The sequence below is a fragment of the Alligator sinensis genome, unplaced genomic scaffold (genome assembly GCF_000455745.1).
Source record: "Alligator sinensis unplaced genomic scaffold, ASM45574v1 scaffold377_1, whole genome shotgun sequence".
Classification (NCBI taxonomy): Eukaryota; Metazoa; Chordata; order Crocodylia; family Alligatoridae; genus Alligator; species Alligator sinensis.
Window position 1 is genome coordinate 1944049 of NW_005842047.1, and position 25025 is coordinate 1969073.

Sequence of the window (25025 nt, forward strand, 5' to 3'; positions counted from 1 at the left end):
CCAATCAGGCTTTAGTGAGCAGCTGAATGCAGTGGCACTTTTCTGCCACTGATTCAATGATGCAATCCTGGCAGAACCGTTCAGACATACTTTGTGACATCCCAGGACAAACTGTTAGCAGGAAGTTGGGATGGGTCTTAAGAATAACTTGTGAAGATGGAAAACTGTAGGGGGGGCCCTGCCATCAGGGCCTGCATTTCCTCAGCCCTTCTCACTAAAATGACAAATACAGCACAGAATATAACGCCATTGGCTCAAACAGTGGGCTAATTAGTACTGCAACTCTGTTCAAGACACGTTGTCCCCAGGGATACAGGACCAAAGATGCCTGAAGTGGGTAGCTAGTTCCTGAAATGGGCTGAAAGAAGGCTAAAATCCATTCTGGAATCAACTGAGTTGATTTGACTCTCTTGAGGACTCTTGTCAATATGACTGCTTATGCCCCAAGGTGGAACATGTTGTCATGGGTTAACCTTGTTCACTGAAGTGCTGCTTTTTCTTAGACAGCTTAGAGGATGTGTGGTGGGAGAAAGAGGGCTACCTTAAGGATATTAAGTGTATCATACTTTTTGCACTGAACAACTCCATTCTGTTGAACAGCCAGTCCTCTACAGTAGTCAGCACTTCACAGCAAAAACTGGACCCTGGCAACCTAGATGTAAGCCACATGACCTTGCCATCACCCCTGAACCGTTGTAGTTGATGTTGTGTCAACTACAACTAAACGTGCCTATTAACGTGATCTTGGTTAACATCTGCTTCTTGCCACTGGCAAAGCACACTCCTCTCTATATAACACAGCATATCAAATTAGTATTCGTTTGATGGCCAGAATTCACCATTATAATTAATGGGTATTTATTCAGACAAGGATTGGGGAAAAATGCAACAAAACTGAATGCTTACCAACGTTCAATTCCTTCTTTCAAAATCACAATAACTTCTTATTTTTAGCTTGATGTTTAATACTGGAAGAGCCCAAGGAGAAAAAAAACCCATCCAGAACTAGTTTTCTTTCTTCTCAATCCATTTGACACTCTTAAGTTTTAAGATATCTCAGGTGACAGATTAACTGATTATTAGCAAGTGCCATTATTTATTTATAATCACTGCCAGCATACAAACATTCTGTAAGGATTGCAATGTTATGAGTAATGCTGTCAATTTCTGTCATTCCAATAAAAAAATTAAATCACTGATATAATTTCTTATAAACATTAGGTTGTGAACTACAGTATTTGATAGTCTAAAATAGATCCCGAGATCTGGAACTGTCGAATAGATTCCTCACGAACAGACACAAATGACTGACGTGCCCAATGTGAAGTGTGTATGCATCAAACCACTTTACAGAATTTGGTACTCGCCATTCAAGAAATGCCATGTGACATCTATTGACTCCAATCTCTTACAGCAGGAGCAACTTGTTAGTTCTTAATTACTACTCAATTGTAGACTTGCTGGCCATATTTATTAGATGCTTTTTAGATAAATCAGTTGTTGAAAAATACGGAGCATATACTCAACATCTCCCCACTGTAACCAACATGCTTACTACCAGGTAACTCACCATGTTAGTACGCTGAACATCTGATATTTTTTTCATATTTAGATTTGGAGTTCAATGAGGTAAAAGCTAAAACAGTTCAGAATGACAAGTCTTTACTTCAGAAGGAAGTAATCCCGAAGGGCTTCTACAGACATGCAGGGAGTCTGCTTATTTCCAGCACATCGGAGAAGACTTGGCTAATCGAGTCTGCTGGAGCATGGAAATTTCCATGCTCCAGCATCCCTGCACTGGTGGTGGTGGTGGGGTGGTTTGAAATAAAACATGTCTTATGACCTCTAATTAAAAGCGCCCCACCACCATTTTTTCAGTGCTGTGATGCTGAATCACGTGACGTGCAGGCACTTTTAATTAGCATGGCTCACTAATTAAAGTGTCTGGCGCCGCATCCCAGAACATGTGTAAAAATACCCAAAGAGACTAATTTAAAACATTTCAATTTGTAATCAACATATATTTTTGTAGACCGGTGAAAAATAAAAAGTAGAGACTATACTTGGTGGAGGTATCCGCAATGTTTGTAGTCCAGTTTAAGAGCTCTTTTGGATTCATTTTCATAGAGTCTTCTGTTCTTGGAAGCACATTTTCAAGATCCATGTAATACAGAATCTCCAGTAACTGCATGTATAAATCAGAAATAAAATACTGATAACTAAGGAGACAGTGACTCAACGTTTTTTTCTCATTTTAGCAGCATGAACTTAAGCATAAATATTTTTACTACCTTATTTACTCAAATCCAAAACCAGGTTTTTCCACCCATTCAGCCTGTGGAAAAATGCCCCTCATCTTGGATTCATATAAAAGGCAGAAAGGGGGACAGGTATTCACTCCCAAGTTGGGGCCAGAGTCAGAGCACTAGCAGTTGCCTGCCCTCTACCCCCACCTGCTCTTGGCAGCCTCTGCCCCTGTACTTGTCTCCTCTCCCCCCTTCCCTTACTGTCAGGAGCAGCTCTGGCTCCATTCACTGCTGGGCACTGAACACATGGAAACTCTGTCACCTGCCAAGCCTATCAGCATTGGTACAGCTCCAGCCCTGAAATGTGTTTGCATGGCTGGGCAGGGGCCATGCGTCCATATGCTCTGTGCCTCAGGAGGGAATGGAGTCAGAACCACATCTCACAGTAATAAGAGGGGAAATGGAGCAGAGGCTGTGGGGAGCAGACAGGGGACAAGAGCCAGGGGAGAGGCTGTGGGGGGCAGATACCGGCGGGGGTGGGATGGGGATGGCAGGCAGCCTGGAGAAGCAGGAGGGGCAGAAGATAAGGAGGCTGCCTGACACCCCCTCTGCCCTGCCACTGCTTTCCCTATTGTAGCAGTGGTAAGGGGGGGACAAATTTAAGATGACCCTCTGATAATTTGATTCTATACCTGGAAAATTTTAACAAATTTATAATTTTTCCATATATATTTATAGATTCATATACATTCAGGCTGAAAGGGACCCTGGAGGATCATTGAGTCCAGCCCCCTACCCAGGGGCAGGAAGTCAGCAGGGATCATAGGATCCCAGCAAGATAAGCATCCAAATGTGTCTTGAAGGTGTTCGAAGTGGGTGCTTGAACCGTCTCCGGCGGCAGTCTATTCTAAACCTTGGGGGCTTGGACAGTAAAGAAATTCTTCCTTATGTCCAGCCTGAATCGGTCGCAGTGGAGTTTGTGACCATTCGATCTTGTCATCCCTTGAGGCGCTCTGGTGAACAGACATTCCCCCAGATCCTGATAAGCACCCCGATAAACTTATAAGCAGCCACCAGATCACCCCTGAGCCTGCACTTTTCCAGGCTGAAGAGTCCCATGGTTCTCAGCCTCTCATTATTAGGTCTGTTTTCCTGACCTCTGATCACGCGCGCAGCCCTCCTCTGCACCCTGTCAAGCTTCTTCCATCCTGTTTGAATTGTGGAACCCAAAACTGGACGCAGTACTCCAGCTGCGGCCTCACCAAGGCTGAGTACAATGGGAGAATGACGTCCCGGTATTTGCTTGAGAAGCATCTATGGATGTAAGCCAGCGTTTTGCTCGCTTAACTAGCCGCAGCATCACATTGAAGGCTCATGTTCATCTTGTGGTCAAACATGTCCCCCAAGTCCCTTTCATCCAGCCAGCGTAGCACTGCCGAGCCTATGAGCATGCTACAGGCTTTTCTTCCCAAAGTAGAAAAAAAACTTTTAAAGCTGAACATTTATGGCTAAATTCCTGATTCTCTGAATCAGCATTGAATTCAGATTTGGATTCAGCTGAATTGAATCAGGGACAGTGATCCAAACCAACAAATCGAATCACTGTCTCTGATTCAGGCTGAATCTGAATCGAATAGGGCCCGTTTCATACACCCCTATTGGATACTGCATATGGCACTAGCACTTTTGGATTCTGGGGCTTCTTCCATGGTTTCTGCAGAGCCCTCTAGTTCAACATACTGATTTAGTATTGGGGTTCATTGGAGGTTGGCCACATTCTTGTTTCTATTGGACATTTGCTGGCTTCACTTTCAGATCTCTTGGTTTCTCTGGTATTTCTATCAATATACAATAGGTGACAATTGTGTGAAATACATTTCTCAGACCCTTTTCTTATCAAAGTCTTTTCATGTTTGATTTACTTCCAGGATTATATTTCAGTATCATTGCAAAGTATTAATTAGAGTCTGTGCCTTTAAGCAATGTCTTCTAACATTTCTAAGTTAGCACCTTTTTTAGGTGCTGATTTTTTCAGTTTTTCTTAACTTTTTGCTGAACAATTCATAAATCATTTCTAAAAAAAGATTACCCTTATGGTTCTCCAAAACTTAATGTATCTAGTGTGTACTGTATTTGATTGTATCTTATTAACCCAAAAGGATATGAAATTAAAGGTATAATATAATATGAGACATTATACTAGAGTCCTCCCTGACCCACAGTGGGAAGAGGGGGGCCCATGGGACTGGTGAAAAACTGATGCAAAGTACCCATTTAGCAAGTTTGCTTTTTCATGGGCATCAGTTGTCAGCTGTCCCATCTGGTTTAGCAGGGGTCTAAGGTTGCCCTTGCTTTTCCTCCGGCTCTCCAAATATCTAAAAAAGGCCTTTTTATTGTCCTTGATATTTGTAGCTAGCTGGAGTTCCATCGCATCCTTGGCTTTCCTGGTTTGCTCTCTGCAGGTCCAGATCAGAGCAGAGTATTTCTCCTTGGTGGTGGTTCCAGTCCTCCATCCTTTGTAGGTCTTCCTTTTAAGATGCAGTTCTCTGGAGAGCCAAGGGGGCTGTTGTGCCCTTTTGCTGCCCTTCCTTCGAGACATGATGGACTTTGCTTGCACATCCAGGATTGCTCCTTTGAGGAGCAACCACTCGTCCTGAACTCCCCTCCCCTTTGGGTTGTGGCCCTTTATGGCCTCACTGACAAGCCTTCTTAGCTTGTCAAAGTCAGCTTTCCTGAAGTCGAGGACTTCTGTATTACTGACTGACTTGCCAGCTTTACGGCAGATAGTGAAGGTGATCAGCTTGTGGTCACTGTCACTCAACTTCCCTTCGATCGTTAGGTCGCTGATTAGGTTGTCCCCGGTTGCCAGCACGAGGTCGAGCAGCGCTTTACCTCTCGTTGGCCTGTAGACTTCCTGCATCAGATAGAGGTCACCCATGCACAAGAGAAAGCTCTGCGCCTGCTAGGATTTGGCTGAGCGCTCCTCCCCCGAGATGTCTGGGTAGTTAAAATCTTCCATGACAACCATACACCGGGAGCGCATGGCCTCAGCCAATTCCCTGGCAAACTCCTGGTCAAGGTCTTGACCCTGGGTAGGGGGTCTGTAGTAGACTCCCACCACAGTATCCCCTGTGCCGTGTTCCCCACAGATTTTAACCCAGAGGGTCTCAAGTCGTCCACTGTGGGTGCCAACGTCGGCTTGTAGGGACGTACAGCTTTCCTTGACACAGACAGCTACGCCCTCACCCCTTTTGTCCACTCGATCCCTCCTGTACAGGGTATAGCCGTCTATACCTGTGGCCCAGTCATGGGTGGAGTCCCACCAAGTCTCCGTTATCCCTATGACATCATAGTTATTTGCGTTTAGCAGGAGGACAAGTTCCTCCCTGTTTATTCTCCAAGCTCCTGGCGTTTGTGTACAGGCAGGCAAGTGTCCCATTGGGGGCCCTTGCCTTGCCTACAGTTTGTTCCAGTGCTGGGGCAGGTGTGGGTTCCCTTAAATGCCTTGGTCTGCTGGCTTTGCAAGGGTTGCTCAGCGGGCCAGCAATGGCAGTAGTCCCCCACATCCCCAAGCGGGCTTAGTTTAAAGCCCGGTGGAGCAGGTCAGCCAGCCTGGCTGAGAAGAGCCTCCTCCCCAGTGGAGAGAGGAGAAGGCTGTCCCTTCCCAGCAGCTCGCTGCCTCTCTCACCAAAGAGCGGGCTGTGGCCATGGAAGCCAAAGCCTTCCCGATGACACCAGTGCCACAGTCTTTGGTTAACTACCTAGATCCTCCTCTCCCTCCTCAGCCCATACTCCAAGACTGGGAGGATCGAAGAAAACACCACCTGCTCCCCCAGACCCTTAAGCCCCTTCCCAAATCCCTGTAGTGCCTCATGACCTGGCTGGGAGCGCTCTGAGCTGTGTCACTGGTGCCCACATGGATGAGGAGCATAGGGTAGTGGTCAGTGGGCTGGAGGAGCTTAGGGATCTTCTCCACAATATCTCGGATTCTGGCTCCTGGGAAGCAGCAAACTTCCTGGGCTAAGGGGTTAAGGCGGCAGATTACCCCCTCAGTCCCCCTCAGGATGGAGTCTCCCACGACAAACACTTTGCATTTTGTCTTGGGGAGAGCGGGGGCAGTAGCTACAGTAGTACCTGTGTTGCCTGAGGGAGCCGGCAACTCAGCAGGCTCTGCTGGGGCTGCAAGAGGTTCGTACCTGTTGCAAAGCTCCAGCGGGGCAGGGGCCTTGGTGCGGTGGGCCTTGGGGCCCGTGACCTCCTTGGTCCAACCCCTGGGCTGGACAGTAAGGGAGGTCCCCAAGTCCTCCCTTGTCCTGGAGGGAGACCGTGGTCTACCCTCTGTCTCCCAGGGAAGAAGGGCCTGGCAGTAGGAGTCAATCTTCTGCTCACAGTCGCTGATGGTGCGCAGTCTCTGGACTGCGGCCTGGAGCTCCTCCAGGTGGCACGCCAGAGACCCCAGAAGGGAGCAGACCCCACAAGGGGAGGTGGCCATGCTCCCAGGCCCCAGAGCCTGAAAAAGCGACAGGCAGCCCCCACAGCTGAGAGCCAGGGGCTCCGTCTGCATGGAGCCCGGAACCACGGGCTCCATCTGGATGGTGGTCTCTGAGGTGCCGGGGGGGAGGTCTGGGGTCCCTAGGCTCACGGGAGTGCAGCAGGCTTACACCTGTGCATCTCGCACTGGAGCCGGGACCAAATATAACCTAATTATTTGGGTGGGGGGGGAAACTTAAAGTCAAAGTTGTCTTGGATTCAGGTAAATACAATATAGATTGACACTGTATTAAGATGGGCTAATACTATGTACCTGGGTAATAAGCTTCAGAACAATATTCTGTTTTTTGCATGATAAATACAAGTCCATATAGGATGTAAGTTTAATTCTTAAGTGCATAAATTTAGTTCTAACAAAATGTTGACTCAAATAAAGCCAAACTGAAAAAATGCAGGTTTTCCCAGGCAGCACTAGAAAATTAATGAGCATAAAAATGTCAGAAAATGGATGGTGTTTCTTTCTGCAAAAAAACTGACTCTTAACCTTCTGGCTATTGCAGAATTAAACAAAAATTCCTGATTAACGTTAAATGAAAGAGATATACATATACAAACAAAGATAAAAAAGGCATGGTCAAAAATCCAGGAGAATGGTCCTTTAAAAAGAAGTAGATATACAATCTCTATACAGCTGGATGCTCCTTCCTACCTTGCAAAAACATTGTGGGTGACTTTCCATCATAGTCATTTTGAGGAGCGTCTCCTCCAAATCCGAAAGCGAGCTGAATGGGCATCTCTTCTCGCCTGTAACCTGCTTCGAATTTACCTGCTTCCACCAGAGAAGCAGAGTTTCTAACATCAGCAGACGCACTTCATGAAAGTCAGACTGAAGCAAATGGATAACCAGCAAAGAAGGATTCATCCTCTTTTCTGTGACAGGTGAACTGCTGCTTGAGATGTCAGGGTCAACAGATACTGAGAGCTTTGCTATTACAAGCTGGGTGATACTCTGAAGATACTGTATCAATCCTGGTATTGCACAGGAGTAGTGGATACCTGTCATCAACTCAGAATCTGAGATAACTGTGTTCACTTCCTGCCAAAATCCAAACAGTTCAATTTCTGAAATGAAAGGTAAAAAATAACAATTAAAATATAATTACAAATGAATAACACACATCTACTTTTGACAACTTGTTAATTCTATGTCGTTTAAAAACCCGGGGTTTAAAAAATGATCACACAGCAGGAGCTCTACACTGGAAACAGAAATCACCTTTGTTTTGAAGAAATTCTAATAAATAAATTATTTCCAGGGATGTCATATTATATTTATCTATATTAAAATATGAATGACTTAAAAATAAAGAAACAGTTTTCCAAACTGTGATAACAAAGCATGAGTGTTTGGAATCCAGGCTTCACGTAAGGTTTTTAAAAACATTTACTTTTACATGTACTTTACACAGTCATTCATATGCTTTGCCCTATGAAACATGGCAGTTCCTCATCTATCGGTACAAACTTGTCAATTCCTACTATTGGTCACGGGTTGTTTTTTTTAAACAGGGTAAAGAATTTTCTAAATTACTGAAGCAATCTCAGATGTCTTCATATACTATATACCACTGTTATTACAAGGAATTAACACGCTCACAGTCACACCCCAGGAAACGGAGGAAGTTCAGATGCATCAAAAGCACCAATTGCAAATACATGGTTGTGTCATCTGTGCTAGAATGGCACTACATTGGACAGACAGATCTTGGCCATGACCAGCCATGCTTCAAAACCAACTTAGCTGGAGCAGAAGGTGGCCAATGCTGAAGCTTCTGAAATCCCTGCTGTCTTACTTTGGGAAGTAATTATGTAAACATGGGACCCTACCAGTCAACAGATCTGCTACCCATGTGTATTCAGTCTCATCTTCAGAATCTACTGACAAAAACATGTATTTCTTTTTACTCTTCTAATTCTCCCACTCCTGCAGGAGTCAACAGACGAGAGAGAGATCAACATGCCATTTCACTGGCATCAGCAGAACTGGATAACTAAACTCCAAGCATTTATACTTGTGCCAGCCCTTCCAAGTCAATCAATGAAACTATGCAGGAGGCACTGAGGGCCTGTTAATCAACCCCAAAGTTAACAGAAAGATGTTATCATGGTAAGAAATGAGTTAAGGCCCTAACAAAACTGGCAGCATTGATACAAAAGGGGTGAAAAAATCAATGCAGAATAATATTCAGGAATCTCTGACTTTCATCCCCTTCTCTTTAGTCTTCAGCATAGCTGAAAATAGCAAACCATCTGCTAATGGGAAAAAGCCAAAAATTTCCTCCGTTTCAAATATATGCATAGGACTGTGTTTCATGGGAAATTACCAGAAGATTACCGGAACATTTGCTACAGTATACCAACGCAAATAGGAATCGAGGGTACTTCTAAGGCCAAGCACAACCTATCCGTTATTATCCTGTAATAAACAAGGCAGCAGCCTGGCAACAAGAATGGGCGGATTTGCAGTTTTTTTCCTCAAAAGTCACTACAGAAACAAACATCAAGGCAATAAACTAGACCTGTCCTTCTCCAGTATTTAGAACAGTGGTTCTCAACCTTTTTAGACTTCAAACACCTCTCATTTAATTTGAGGCACCCTATCCATAACCTTTGTGAATTGAACAGCACCCCATTGCAAAAACTAACTTATTTATTACAGTGCTCACCTCCTTACAAAAGGGCCAGGCAGTGAGGGCAGGGGATGAACACAAACCTGCACCTATCTCCTCATACCTCACATCACCCTTCAAAAGATCTCAAGAGTGTCCTGGTTGAGAATCACTGATTAAGAACATAGCATAATTCCACACAATGTGACTGCTTTTTGAACTTAGCTGTGTGCTGAATATTGTTATAAAAGACTACCAAATATTGTCATAAATTTGTTATACTTCCATAAAACAACAATACAAATCAGGATAACTTCTCTCCATTCTTGCTATCTGCTGAAATAGTTCCCAAAATGTCATATTTGCAAGAAAATATCTCCACTTTCTCTTCATGTCTCTATAAAGCCATCTTACTTTGTTTGACATATATCACCACACTGACTTTCTAAGTATATCTCAAAGTGTTTTGTGAGCTATTTTGGAGAAGTTCCAAGGAAAAGTTATATCTGAAAGAAAGAGGTTTCAGGCACATTGCATAACCCATTAGTCTTATTAGCTGTGTTTTCATAACAGACTCTTTCACATTCCCTTGATGTAGACTGAAGCAGCCATAAAACTGTAACGAACAGACAGGGAACCTGCCACAAAGCAAATAAAAGTCCTGTGGTTGAAGCAGCTGTATTCCACCTCCTAGCTCACCCGTTTGAAGCAACCAGGCTTCCTGTTTGATTCCCTTTCAAGAGGCTGCACATTCTACAATCCCTTTAGATAGAATGCTGTGGCGTTACATAATTTTATGCACACACAATAACTACTCAAACATCCTGGAAGCTGCCAACATTCAATAATTTCTAAACTGTGTGGTTGCTTTCTCCACGATGCAGACTCTAGGGTCATGATTTTCACACGGCCTAATTCAGTGAACGCCACAGTACAGTAGAAATCAAATGTATAAACATGGAAATTGTTCGAGCGTCTAGATTCAAATGGTTTAAATGCTGTCCTAAAGTGTTTGCTAGGCACACAAAATTCCACCAGCCCAACTAGTCAACCCAATCATTAAAAAAACAACATGCAAGTACAGCATTTTGTTTTTCCATTGCTTTGGTACCAAAAGGTAAGTAGATTTTACATTGGGTGTGGTACACTCTTCTCACTACTATTTTTCAAGGCTGAACAGACAACATAGTTTTATTTAGCAAACTAGTATTGGTTTTGAGGGGAATTATTTTAGTTTTGGCAAAGCCAAAGACTTGCAGAATCAGCAATGAATGTTTCAGGGGAATAATGCCATTTTGGCAGATCTCTCCTATTTTCTGGACATACCAGAAACCTTTTCTAATTCTTGGACAGTTTCCAGCTTCTCTGTGTCTGATGGAGGCTGGATAATTTGGGCTTAGCTCCTTGCTTTAAAGCCGTTCCTCTGGTACTAGGAAGGCTCAACAACAAGAACATCAGACCCAGCTGATAACGTCTTTGTTTGCATATCCGTTTAGACTTAAGACACCAACCAGAAAGGCTGCTGCTATCACCTACGCTCCACGTTCTCTCCAATATTCTTCTGCATGAATATTCTCAAATCAAAAATATTCAAGTTTTTAATTTTACCACTAAGAAACCTTTTCTGGTTTTCATGTCAATACTTATTTTTCTTTGCAACTTTTATCTGATCTCCCTTCTTTGGTCAACTTCAAAATGTTTGCCTAAACCAACAAACATGTTGCTTCCCAAAATAAATGTCCTGCCCTGTTATTAAAATACAGTAAAGAACTGCTGCTGCTTCTTTTTTCTTCACATGCAGAAACATTGTGCATGGTCTGGATGATCAGCTGCTGGAAGAGGGAACAGGTACAACCTTTGGTCAACTAAACAGTGGTGTTGGCAAGCAGCAAAAGGAGTCCTGTCCATTCCTCTTTAACCAGATGGTGACAGATGCAACAAGGGCCTCAAGAATGAAGGAGGAAACAAAACACAAGTGGAAAGCGAGTAAATTTACAACATTAAACTGTGAGAAAGCAGAACTGGGCCCTCTCCCCACATGAGGAATCCAATTATCGTGTGTGTGTGTACACCCCGCCCCCCCAACTTCATTTATAATACATTGCAGAGATAAACCTACCTCCAAAATCGCTGAATTCTAAACGAGAGAGACAAATTCCATAAAATATCTTGGGGAGGCTGTCTAAAGTCAGGGATATACTGTTGTCCACCCTAGTAATTTTGATAGAGGTTTTATGAGCTACTGATAACCAGAAAGGCAGGAAGTGAAACATCCCTTAGAAAGCAGAAAGGACATAAGCAACAGAATAACATTACCAGAGATGGTGAATGGGATCAGAAATCAGTTAGTGGGTATGTCAACATAAGACATTTACTGTGGAGTTGACTAATTAACTCAGTAGTAAATGCTGCACATCTGCACATTCACCCCATTAGGTTGGAGTGAATTAATTAGCTCCGCAGCAGTGCATGTGTAGACGCTGTCCTAGCTGGCTAAGGCACAAGGGTGCTTCAGTGCAGGGGCTGCCTGCCAGCTAGTGCCATGCTGAAGCACCTTTGTGCCCCAGCCAGCCCCTCTGCAGCATATTAAGCTGGGGGAGCAGCTCTAGGCTGGCAGCCTGACCCCTGGGGCTCCCTGTCAGCTGGGACTGCTCTGACCTGGCTCAACATCTTGCAGCCCTGGGTGCACATTCAAATGGCACACCCAGGAGTAATAAACACTGGCGCAACAAGTGCCAGAGTTTATTGCTTCACATTAATTGCACATGTAGATGTGCCCAGTACCTTGCATATTACAGCTTATCTGACATACATGATATATAGCAGCAGCATCCCTTGGCACCACTGAATCAATACTAGCTTGGAGGGAAGAATCCTGTCTTCTGAATCATCAAGTATCATTTCCTAAAGTCTCCTTCAGTAACCCTAGTTGTACATTTTACCAGCTAACTAACTACCTGCTTTGTTTGCAAGATGACAAACATGACCATAGCTCAAGGTGTTGCACATAAAAATTATTAAAATGTACAAAATGATAGCTAAGTTGTACTGACCCTGCCCTACTTTTCCAAAACTCCAGAAATCCCTAAATATTCTAAATAATACCATCTGTAAGTGTTTTAAGGGGGAAAAGACAACTTTTTGGGGAAGTGCAGTATGTTGCATTAGGCAGGGGTTTAGGTTGACTTTTGTCAGAATCAAGGACACATAGGATCACTTTGTTTTCATGGACAGCAAAGCATGGCTTGTGCCAATAAAGTTACTTTGGGAGATTCTCCTAGCCTAGGTAACACCTACCATAAAACCATCTTTAATGGACAGCAAGCAAATGGATGCTGGCCCATTTGTTTCAAATGCACAAGATGCAAGAATTTCAGAACAACAGATAAGTCTCATGAAGAGAAGAAAGGTGTGCTCATTTGTTTAGTCATTTTGGCCCTGAGAAACCTAGAGTGGAGATTCTGCCTTTGCCTCAGGAAAATCTTACCAAGGCCTAAGTACAGGGCAAGACAGAGGATGGTCTAATGTGAAAGTTTTAAGGCTTCATTTAATTAAAAGAGGTCCTGTGATTGCACAATTATATTCCCAGCAGAGGAGTGGAACATCGAGGAATGTGGGTAGAAAAGAGAGAGGGAATCCTGAACCCCCATGGGATCTGCTTCTGGCCATTATTAACATACATTACAAAGGGCAAAAATACATTTCTGAAGTTCTGTTTAAATGATCTTGATTATGGCACAGCTTCCGTGATGAGACCCAGAGCCTTTGTAACTGAACGTACACACAGACAGAAAGTTCCTCCCTCCTCAAAAAAAATAGGGAAACAGGACGACCATTGTGAATCTGCACGTTTGGAACATAGTCAGAGTTAATTTTATTCTTTCCGGGGTGCCTAAACAATCAGAACAAGATGTCCCTTAAGACTGGATGCACAGAAAGTCCCTAGAAACTTCACCTATTACTAAAATCAAGACCTCTTGAGAGTTTCATAACAGTTGGTAACTGGCGAATCTGAAGGAAATCTCCTTACAAGGAGAACATTTTTGTGCTTCCGGAGTTTGCTTCTTGGACTATTCCATTTTAAGATCATGGACAGGCAAGGGAGACCTGCTGCTTGGTTCTGCTAGTGGGAAGGGAGTATCCCTTCCCCCACAGCAAAACATCACTCAAGAGACAAAAATTCTGCGGGAAATGGTGTTTAAAGAGAAAGCTTCTTCCGACTGCTCTGAAAAGGTAGGTTGTAAGGTGAAAATAAAGAGTTATGGACTGCTGCTGTGCCTGCACTGCACTCTTCTGGTACAGAAACGATTGAGGAATGATGACCAAAATCCAAAGTGTGAGGATTAGGCGGTTTCCAGCAGTTTCAAAAAGACATCCACTAGGATGAGAGACAGGTTGGAAACCTTTGTACCTCTATAATGCTAGCTATTCAGGGCCTGGCTTTACAAACATTAAAGATCAAATCTGGAAGCTTGTTAGAGCTAAGAAGGGAATGTTAACTCTGTGCCATAAGCTTTAGTCACAAGAACATGATCCTTTTATTTTTATTTTTTCCCTTTATTTTATGAAAATAAAACAGGACTAGAAGGAAAGAATAAACTGTTGACAAATGAGAAAAGAACAAGGACAACAGTAAAACATATGCCAGCACAATGCAAAATAATTATGTGATTATTTAGAATGTGACGTTTTTATGCACATAAACAGGATGTTTTCCTCTAAAGAAAAACCACTGTGGTTTCATAGGAATGTAAAACACCCTGAACATCAAGGTCGGTATATCAGTATTCTAAAAACGAGCCAAAACTACACACATGGAAGAACTGACATTAGCTCAATTGGTATAACATTGTTAAGGACAGCAGCACAATGCTGTACTTAGTACGTTTTAAATTAAAGGAATGATAAATAATATTTGGGGCTGAAAGCTGAAAATGTTTGTTTATGGTCAATCTATTTCTGACACAGCACAGAGATTTTCTAGTTACTACACACAAAGCCGTGAACCAATAACGTCTGATGAAGTGATGTTTGTTTGAATTTAAAGATAGCTTTTCAGAAGTATGAACTGCCCCAAGTCTCAAAATATGTTAACCCAGATGTCTAATGATGATAATTTAAATGTTAACATTATTGGCTACTTCACTGTTATTCCAAGCATGTAACAAAGGAAACATATTTATTCCATGAAGATGAGAATCATTTACTATGATCGCAGTCCCATTCTGCAGCACAATCTGAAGCAAATGCCAAAGGGGAGAAACACAGCCCATGAAAAATATCAAGAGTCACCAACAAGTAGCCAATTGCACAGAGCTCAATGGAGCATCCAAGGCCCATCGAAAAAAAAAAGTGCAAGAAGCTCAGCAGAGTGCCTGGATAGTGCAGAACTGGATTAAGGCCATCAGGGATGCCAGGCATATCACTACCATGATATTTCCTAGAGCCACAAGAACAGCAAAGAATGGGTTGGTGGTGATAACATCTAAAAGTGGCAAAAGTGAACCATGACGGCTCCAGAGCAATGGGCCTATTCTCCTCTCAATATGCTTGTAAGGCTTTTGGGAAGGAGAGGGGGGTGTTTTTTTTCTCTTTCAGAGACTCTCTTTAGATGCAGGCAGACAGTAATGGCCACATACAGACATTTAGTTTCTCCTAGGAGAGTCACTGCTCTAAAAGCAGATATCACAAGTGTACAGATGTTCAGGATTTTTCTCCCTGGCTACTCCAAAAGAAACATAACCTGGGAACAACCAGGGTTAAATCACTTCTGGTGGAATTTCTGCTGAGACAGCAAATGTCTGTATACGTTCTCTTCTGAAAGAAGCCACAGAAGTCCTACAGCATCCCAGGGTGCTTTGTTCCTACCACCCCCTCTTAGAGGCAATGTGTTACTTGCTGGACTCTAATGCTCTACTGTAGTAAATCATCAAATCTTAAATAGATTTAGCTTATTTTAGGTATCTATATGCTGCTGGTTATCAACAGGAACAATAGCAAAAATGTCTTGGATGTCTGAAAGAATCAATAAAAAAAACCATCAATAAAGATGTCAGACATTTTGGCCCATCAACATTTTTGAGTAATAGGAATGATCTTAAAATATTTTATAATGCTGTTGTTTTAGTCAAATACATTGGGGTTTTCTTTGCTAATTAGAATGTATAGTACTTGTACTTGTCCTGAGTTTCTGGCAAATGTAATGAAAGTTGTTTTAGCTTCCATATATTGTCATAACCCCAAATGTTTCATGGTGACCTGTTTCTGAAAAATAAGTAGAAAAGTCCTAAACAACTTGTCTCAGTGATAAGCAACTATGAGTCTCATATCATTTTAAGACTTGGCCTGTTTGTTTTTCCATTTTATGCCACATACTCTTAAAAGGAAGTTAAATGCTAATTAAAGTAACCTCTCTCAGAGGCTGACTTAGACACTGATAATGGTTAAATGGTAAAAGTTAAAAGACCCATATATTTATATTTGCTAAAATTTGTGACAGGGATAAATATAAGGCTAGCTATTTTAATGATACTTTTAACTTCCTTTACCTAAATCTCTAAGAAGTATGGCCAAGCAATTATTGAAAATAAAAACATTGTCAGTTTACAAATGCCTGCTTTGATTATTTGGTCTAATTAGGTTAAATTTAACAAATTCCATCTGAACAAATTGAAAGCAATTTCTGTTCGTTATGTCATAAATTATGTAAACTTTGGGTGCAGATGTGTTTAATGTGGCACATGGTCAATGCCATTATTTTGACTGAAGGTAAGTAAAGATTTAAAGCATATTTTTAGAATCTTTCTAGATAGTTTATACCCACTGACCTTCAGTTAGGCAAGTCAACAGGAAATTTGGTTGGCTAGCCAAATATTCTGGTTTAATAAAATTAATTCTATGTTTTGGAACAGTTGGGTATTATAATCTAAAGTTTTATCTAGGGGGTGGATTTATCTTTCATACACTCAGAATTAAAAACTTTGGTATAGTTTAGATAACTACCTAATATGTATTGATGGCCCTGATTTTCATTTATCATCATGCCTCAAAAACATTAATGAACGGCCCAGTGAGGTAAATAAATTTCATTATTCTTCTCATTTTACACATGGACAACTAAGGTAGAGTTCTGAACAGGACAAATTGCAAGCAGTTAGTAGTGTGTGGCTTCCTCCTAAAGGTGAAAAAGAAAAGCATAGAGCACACTAGATTAAGCCAAAGAGGTAAGTTTTTATGGTATAATATTTAAATAATTTAAACATTTACCACCAACATATAGACATATGGTACTTGTCTTTCTTTCAGAATTAATTCAAGTGTTGCCACTAAATTGAGTTCTGGGAATATATAAAAAAACACTGACTTCAGTTTGGTGCTTTTATTTCAAGTTGGCTGGTCCATCAGGTGAGTAAGCTACAGGTTGAGCTAGCAGAATGCATTAACTACTAACACAACCTCTCACTCATTTCAAGTGTTATTTCACACTGAAGCTGGGCTAACAAGAGAGGAGTTAACTCAAGTGGGGATAACTCAAATGAACTGCTGAAAATTCCAATTAGGTAAGATCACAATAACTGTAAGACCTACAAGCATTTGTTGTGAGGAATAAAAAGCTTAAGGTAGCATACAAGTTAAGAGTTATTTTTTTCTAATCTCAAGAAGACTGTGCTACACAGAATAATGACCTACCCCACTTTAACATTACAAGAAGCACTTAATATGCAAGGCAGAATTTTGGAATTTTGGCTTCAGGTAAATTTATAATTTTCCCAATCATTCCTACTCCAAAGAGATCCACCAGAGACGGCTCTTTGGGCAAGTCTAATCAAGGCACACCAATTTCCACAGGTAACAGTACAAAAGGGAATGATGTGGTTAGCATCACGCACAGCCGCGTACACCTCCACAGTTTAGCCGATCAGGTATCCATTATGATCCAGCTACATTAAATGCAAGGCAACTTTGGACATGAGTTGAGAGCAACTATCAGTGCATTCCTGAATCTCTCCTGTTAGTCTTAAAGTCAAAACTTACTAACACTAAGTGTGATACTACTCTGAAAAGTACCCTTTTGAAACTGGAGCTGCTAAAGAGATCTAATTGGCTTTGTTCAGAGTCATACTTAATTGCCTGGGAAAACAGGCCACTACTCACTTCTACTCTGACCACTACAGAGTCCATTCTCCCAGAATTGTGTTAGTTCCAGCCCACAAGATATTTCCAACATGACAATTATCATCACCATAAACATCATCAATATTATTATTCCTAACAACTCCACCATTCAGAACAAATAGAGTTAATGTTCACATATTAAAGCTGACATGCAAGAATACAAAACTAAGGAAATACTAATGGAGAACTGTTCTCCACTTAAAAATTCTCCCAATATACGAAGCATAGAAGCACAAAAAAGGGTCCTTAAGCTTCGGCACTTTCCAGATACTCCACTGTTCCCATCTGTTTAGGGTTTCAGAAGGTAGAGGGAGGGGTATTATTTGATAAAAGAATACTTGTTTGCTCTCTAGCAGAATACAATTATGTCTATTGAGTTCCAATGCTTCTCCAAAATCAGGGAAAAAACAGTTTCTACCTAGTTTCTACTGTAGTTAAAATTTCTAAGAAAAGTAAAGGCTAACACTTTTCTTGCAAGTTTGCATTATCTCTAGGTCAGGCGGAGCTTCAGCAATGAGGTCCAGAAGTGTACCAGAAGCTAGCTCACAGCGTCAAAATTTCACACACTGCTTCAGGAATATAAGAACTTTCATCCTGGAAAGTAAATGAACAATGGCCAGATATGCTTCAAGAAAATGACTACTGTATATTATTTATGACATATGCCAAAGAAGGTTCTTTGTGTGTATGGATCATAGAGATTCAACTATACAAACTTCTGACATAAGTCTTTATATATTGATAACATGCATCCTACAACAGTTATGTCGAAAGCAGTAAGATAGAATAGTCTTTTAAGATAAATATTTACCTCAGTATATGTTATCTTGCAGTAAGGTAGTTTTAAGTCTTTGCCACTGCCTCACTTCCCTGTCCTACACTTTAAATCAATTTGAATTTGTTTAGCAAATTCCATATGCACTACACTGGACTGTAAATGACAGATTTTATTAATTAAAGACAACAAATCACTGACAGAAATATATGTAACATAGGAAAAGACTAGGCATGGTTGCACTCTGAAAATGTCTTTGTAATTGTATCTCCTTTAGACAGGCATAATCAATTAGAAGTGGTCTGATTTTAACCAGTTGCAGGCTCATTACGTTGCATTCCACTTTGTGTTGATGAAAATCAGTTTCAGTCTGTGGCCTGGAACTCATATACAGCACTTCCTGGGGCCTCTTATATAAACACATCAAGAAACAGTTTTATTTGGATTTGTCCTTCCCCCTTTTCTTTTACTGAAACAACTTAAGAAATCAAGATTTCAGAAGAAAAAAAATTGGCTTATAACCAAAAATATGCTCACTGGTACAACATGTTTAAACTGTGAAGAATATTAAACTTCAGATAGCAATTACTGCTCACCATACTTCAGTGCAAAGCTTAAGATCATACCTTCTTAGCTGCTTGGGCTAGAATCTCATTAGGACAGTGCAGGCTGTATTTAGTATAACACAGCACTTTTTAATACATGAAGGCTGTTTGTCTTGAATGCCTTTTCAAAGAAAATGTAACAAAACAACTTCAAGTTTTTAAAAATACATTTCCCTTCTAAGTTTCTATGCCATCAAAATGTTGCCAACAATATAGTCATTATTAAACTATCATATGTGAATGTAATTAAGCAAGATCTTTCCAATAGAGTACACATGAACAGAAAGAAGATGGCATACATACACACACATAAAAATCAGTTCATTTAGAATCTAGTCATGTCCACAGCACAAAGTCCAAGAACGGGTGGGTCTCTCGAAGTTGGGAAATGGTTATGAAAGCTTAGCGTTCTATGCAGGTAAAAAGACAGGCCTCTCTCTACGTCAGGCCTATGAAAAGTCACTCTTTGGGGGAGAGGTTTCAGGGTTGTGGCAGGAGGGAGGTTTGTTAACAAAGATGGAATCTGAAAACCTTAGTTAGAAGCTTAGAGTGAGTCCCCAGGCACGTATGGATGAGACAGTTCAGTGGAGAACCCACAATCAGTGGTTGGTGACAGGTGAGACCCCATTAAGCAATCTTTGTAGACAAGCAGATTAGAGAGCAGGTTGCTACGGCCCCAGGAGAGATGCAAGTATTAGGTTCAGATCTTGCTGGAGAGTGGAATCTCTTGCTGGACAGAAAACCTTGGTTAGGCACTTGGGGAACTGCAATGTTCCTGGTTAGGAGACTGTTAATGGCCCTGACCTCTCAGAGAAAGGGGGTATTTCTCTGAGAGAGAGTGCATGACAGCACTATGGGTAGAAAAAGACATTGCCCAACGGAAGTGGATCAGATGTGGTACATGCCCCACCACAGCTAATCCATTTTACTGGGCAACACACACATGCACACTGCCCTTTATCTTGCCTTGGGCCCCCTACCTGATGCAGAACAATGGGCAATGTGTTCCTAGATCCCTAGCTGCTTCATGCTGGGTCCTATGCTGGCCTGTGCCTCATGAAGAGGGGCACTTGGGAAGTCAAAGTGATATGGCTGAAGACCAGAAGCCTGGCTGGTGTAATCTGCCCCTAATTCATTCCCTGGATGAGAAGCCCTGGGCCAGAAGGGACACATCTGAAAGGTAGGGAAGGATACTTGAGGGCATCAAGCTGTAAACCAGAACGTTTGCAGAGGCTGTCACGTGGTCCACTGCTTCTCATATGATCTCAGAACTGTGTCATTGACAGAGTTAAGAGAAAAGTCCAATGAAGAAAGTTCCATCAGCAGAGCCAATGGACCCAAAAATGGGAAAAGGGTCTCAGACAAGGACTGGTTCTGGCAGGAAAAGGTCTATCTTGAGCCAAGGCAATTAAAAAAGACTAAGGAATAGGAAGTACGTGCTGCACGCAGCACTGAGCATAAGAGGCCAGAAAATGTGCATCGTACAGATGAAAAAAAGCCAAAAAGATCACTGAATTTAGTATTTAAGGAACAGGAATGTACCAGCATGGAATGTATATGTGAGCAGGCATTCAGACAAGAACTGAAGCTACTCCATCTCTCAAAACAGATATTAAAGAGAAACTGCATGGACAAACTGCATAGTCGGGTGAGATACAGACAAACTTTTGGGTATGAAGTACCTTCCTCGGGTCGCTGAGGAAAAACAACACATCTAGGGCAAGGGAAAACTGTCTGGAAGAGTATTTCATACCCAAAAGCTTGTCAATCTTCATCACAATTCTACAGTTAGCCCAGTAAAAAATATCACTCACAAAAAGCTTTGCCCCTTTCACTTTTTCTGGACCATCACAGCTAGTACATGACTATCACCTATTAACCATTGTAACTCATTACAAAAAAGGTATCAATTCTTTTTCCAACAGGGGTTTTTGACAAAATTAGATGCAAAGGCAACGCCTTTCAGCCCTTGGTGAGAAGGAACATATTTCCCTACTCCTCTGCTTCCCTCCTTCCCAAAGACTAGGCCCTCAAAGTTGTCACAAGTATATATTCCTCTAGACACCTACATAAATCCACTGGTTTTTCAGAAATGGTCAGCATCCAGTAGTTCTAATGGATCTACTATATTCACTCAATTCCAAGATGAGGTTTGTTTCCCCATTCAAAATGAGAAAAACAAAGCCTCATCTTGGAATCAAGTGAAAACAAAGTACCTGCAGTCAGAAGAGGCAGCAGGAAACCATTTGGTAAAGCATAGGGCAGTGAGGGATCCAGTGCAAAGGCATGGAGCTGTATGGAACCCATGGTGGCACAAGACCCAGCACAAAAGCATGAGGTGGCACAAGAGACAGGGTGGTGCAGGACCCAGCACAGAGGCACAGGACCTGATGCACAGGTACAGGGGAGCACAGGACCCGGCATGAAGGCACCCTGCAATGTGGCACAGGGCAGTTGGGGGGCAGGTGGCAAGAGGGGTGCCAGTGGGGGGCAGGCAGCAGGGACAGGTGGTGGTGGAGGCAAGTGAAGAGGAGGGAAGGTGGCAGCAGGCTTGGGGTCAAGAGGCTTGGGTCAGACTGCCTGCCCTCCCTTGCCAATTGTTTCCCCATTGCTTGCCCCCACCATTGCTTTCCCTGCTGCCACAGTAGGGGGCTTAATATAAGATGATCCTCCAATAATTAGATTCCATACATGACAAATACTACCAATTTGTAATTCACGTAAATATGAGAACCAATGTATCTATGTCCTCTCCATGCTTAATAGAGTTCAGAAAATCTCTGCAGCTGACTTAGAAGTATATTATTTATGACTTGCCTTTTCTTCTAGATTTCCCCCTGTAATCAACCATCATGACCAAGATATCAAGATATGCAGCTCGGGTCACAAAACAAGGATTTTGCCTAGAAAACAAATCGTTGAAAGAATGTTAGTTAATAATGAAATTCGTGCATTGCTTAGGCTGCCATTCAAATACAAAGAAAAATTACTATATCAGAAATCAAAATAGCTTAAATCTATTAGGCTTAATTAGTACAGAGGACCCAGAGAGTACAATTCTGGTCCAGACCAAACCACTGCCATCATATTCCCCTCAGCACCAAATCCCTTATTTACACATTTCACATTTCTAAGTACAGGCAGTCCTTGACTTACAACGTTTTGAGTTACAATGTTTCGCACTTACACCGTTTATAAATTGACACCCTGTTTCAACTTTCTGATCTCAGTTTCGACTTTACAATGCTTGATCCAACACCACGCCAGCGAACAAGTTTGCTGTGCTGCCCATCTCCCTGGAGAGCATCTGTCTGAACTTCCTTGGACACTTTCTTTAAGAAAGCAGACAAGACCCCAGAAAAACCTGCAGCCAACACTCCTGAGAAGACTCCAGCCAAGAGCCCTTCAAAAAGTCCAACCAAGAGCCTTTCAAAAAGTCCAGGAAAGTCACCTCAAAGAAGTCCTTCCAAATCCATATGATTGCTATTTACAATACAAATACATTAATGTAGCTATATTACTCATCTATAATTGATTGAGTACAAAATTCTGGGTTATTTTTGGTAAAAACAGGGTATCAGGCCTTGGTTCAGGAACCAATCCCCCATTTATAACATTGTTTCCTATGGGAAAATTGTTTCCAAGTTACAGCATTTCGATTTAAGACAGTTTTCAGGAACCAATTGTGTCATAAGTCTGAGGACTGCCTGTACTTTATTTAGGAGACACACAAATTGATTTATCAGTTATGGCAACCAGTCTGTTTATTTTCCTTATTGTTAATGTATTTAATTAATAAACAGAACAAAATCAAGAGGCTATATATCCTCCCCAGCCCACCACAAAATACTGGAAGAAGGACACTTTGTGCCTGAAAGTCTATCTGACACTGCTCTTGAACAGAGGCATAATGAGGCAGCCAGGCACTTGGGGAAACAGCAATTTCTGGTTCCTGCCACCATCGTGCTGGTACAGCTGTGGCAACAGCAATGGAACTGCTTTTTTTCCATTCAAAACCAGTGCCCAAGGTGGCTGGTTGCCCCATTCAAGTTACACCACTGTTCCCGAAATGTACAGCTGGTTTAATCAATGATATCACACAAAAATGCCTTGCATCTTATCCATTTCCAGGACCATTGTGGCTATAACAACACTCCAACCTCCTTTCATGAGTTTGTCAAAAAACAGCCCACAACACCAGGGGCTGTTGCACCAAACTGCTGCACCTTTACTTAGACACAGCTCAGTTAGATTTAGACCCTGTTAGCATAAGATTTTAAATTGGGATTCTGGTTTAATTTTTCAAACCCCCCACATTTAATACTGGGGCCTTCCTTTTTATAGCATCAGTCAGCTGTAAACCATTTTCTGCACTGTAGCAAACCACAAGTAATTCAAATCATCTGGACAATTACAGAGTTAAGCGAGTCTTATTTCTTCACTTTTCTTTACGTTACTATCACTGCATGTTATAGCCAGAACGGCCTTCACTGGAGCATAACTTACAAAGTAAAACAGAAATGTGTTGCAATGCATACATAAATGGATCTAGTGAGTGTGGGGGGATGGGGGATAGCTTGTATTTAAAGAAAACCATGGGAGAGCCAAGCCAACACAAGCTTGAGATGTGACTAATACGCAGTGTTCTATATTTCTACTTTAGCTGACATTTGCTTTGCATGCTTATCTTTTAAGTTTGAAACTCATTCAAGAATTTGTTAATTAAAATATATTTCAAGAGAGATTCTCAGTTTCACAACTTCTCTAAAATTCTAGAAAAAAACAACACACTGGAACATTTTTGCAAGTTTACACAGATATACAAAACCCTGACATGCAAACGACAAGTTTGCCTTCATAACCTCAGTAAAAGTTTTGCAGCTGTATTTGACTATGGAGGAGTTAGTCCCTGATGGCAATGGAAAGACCAGCTGTTGTAACACATTCCGTGGAGAGGGAAACTCAGTTATGAATGTATATAACCTAACATGTTTACCTTGCTGGACAACAACTTTTTCATGCTGGATATATCATCCTTATGCACCACTCTATGCAACCATCTTTAAAAAAAAAAAAAATCCAACATATGAAAGAAACACAAACTCCTGGTAATTTTTTTCCTGGCCCTTTCTGCATGGGAAAGATTAGTTATGGGACAATGCAGAAAGAATCTACAGCCACTTTTGAATAATTAGCAGATCATGGTAAAAAGTGTTCTGCATTCTACCAGTATCACTATCCGCAGAATACACTGGGTATCAGGGGTGTGCGAAACAAGCTGTATTCAATTAGGATTCAGCCTGAACGGTGGACAGTGATTCGATTAGTTGATTCCGATCACTGTCCCGATTCAATTTGGCTGAATCCAAATCTGAAGATTCAACACTGATTCGGAGAACCAGTAATTCGGCCATAGACACAGCTTTAAATGTTATACCTTGAGGTACCAGGCGCAACTCATGAACACTGCTATGGTGGGGCAGATGGAGCATCCCACAGGAGCACGGGGGCCCTGCCTGACTGCCCCCTGGCTTGGCAATCGGCCTCGGGGGGGGAGGCTCAGGTTCCCCCCCAGACGCAGGAGACACCAGTCGCCAAGCCAGGGGGGCGTTAGAGGGCCCCCTGGCATGCTCCCTGGTGGACCCAGAAGTGGACTGGAAGTGCTTCTAGTCCACTTCCAGGTCTGCTGCCAAGCACGCTGGGGACTCCCCCCGCGCTCCCGTGGGCTGTTCCACCATCTCAGCATTCATGAGCCGCACCTTATACCTCGAGGTACATTGAAAAAAACATATAAAGCTGTGTCTATGGCCGAATCATCTAATCTCTCCGAACTGATTTGGCCACTGAAGCGGACTGAATCTCCGCTGAATCGAATCAGTGACCGAAGCTTTGCACAGCCCTAACTGGGTATTACTTCTAGTAATCTGAAAGACATATGAACATATAATTGATTTAGATTTTGTCATTTAAAGGGAGGTGGTCATAGTCCTTTTAAATGAAAAACAAATCCGTTTACCATCATATCAGTCCTGCTGCATTCTTTCCTTTCGGATTGTATTAAAGA

General features: G+C 42.0%; 1 protein-coding gene across 1 annotated transcript in view; it reads right to left on the reverse strand.

The window, feature by feature from the left end:
• Window positions 1-25025, reverse strand: part of THADA (THADA, armadillo repeat containing) — a 296890-nt gene that overhangs the window by 62088 nt on the left and 209777 nt on the right. Inside the window, exons 32-34 of the mRNA XM_025203203.1 lie at window positions 21779-21864; window positions 7447-7859; window positions 2064-2185 (exon numbers count right to left, since the gene is read on the reverse strand). Of these exons, the coding sequence (XP_025058988.1) occupies window positions 2064-2185; window positions 7447-7859; window positions 21779-21864 (621 nt within the window). The remainder of the gene's footprint in view (window positions 1-2063; window positions 2186-7446; window positions 7860-21778; window positions 21865-25025) is intronic.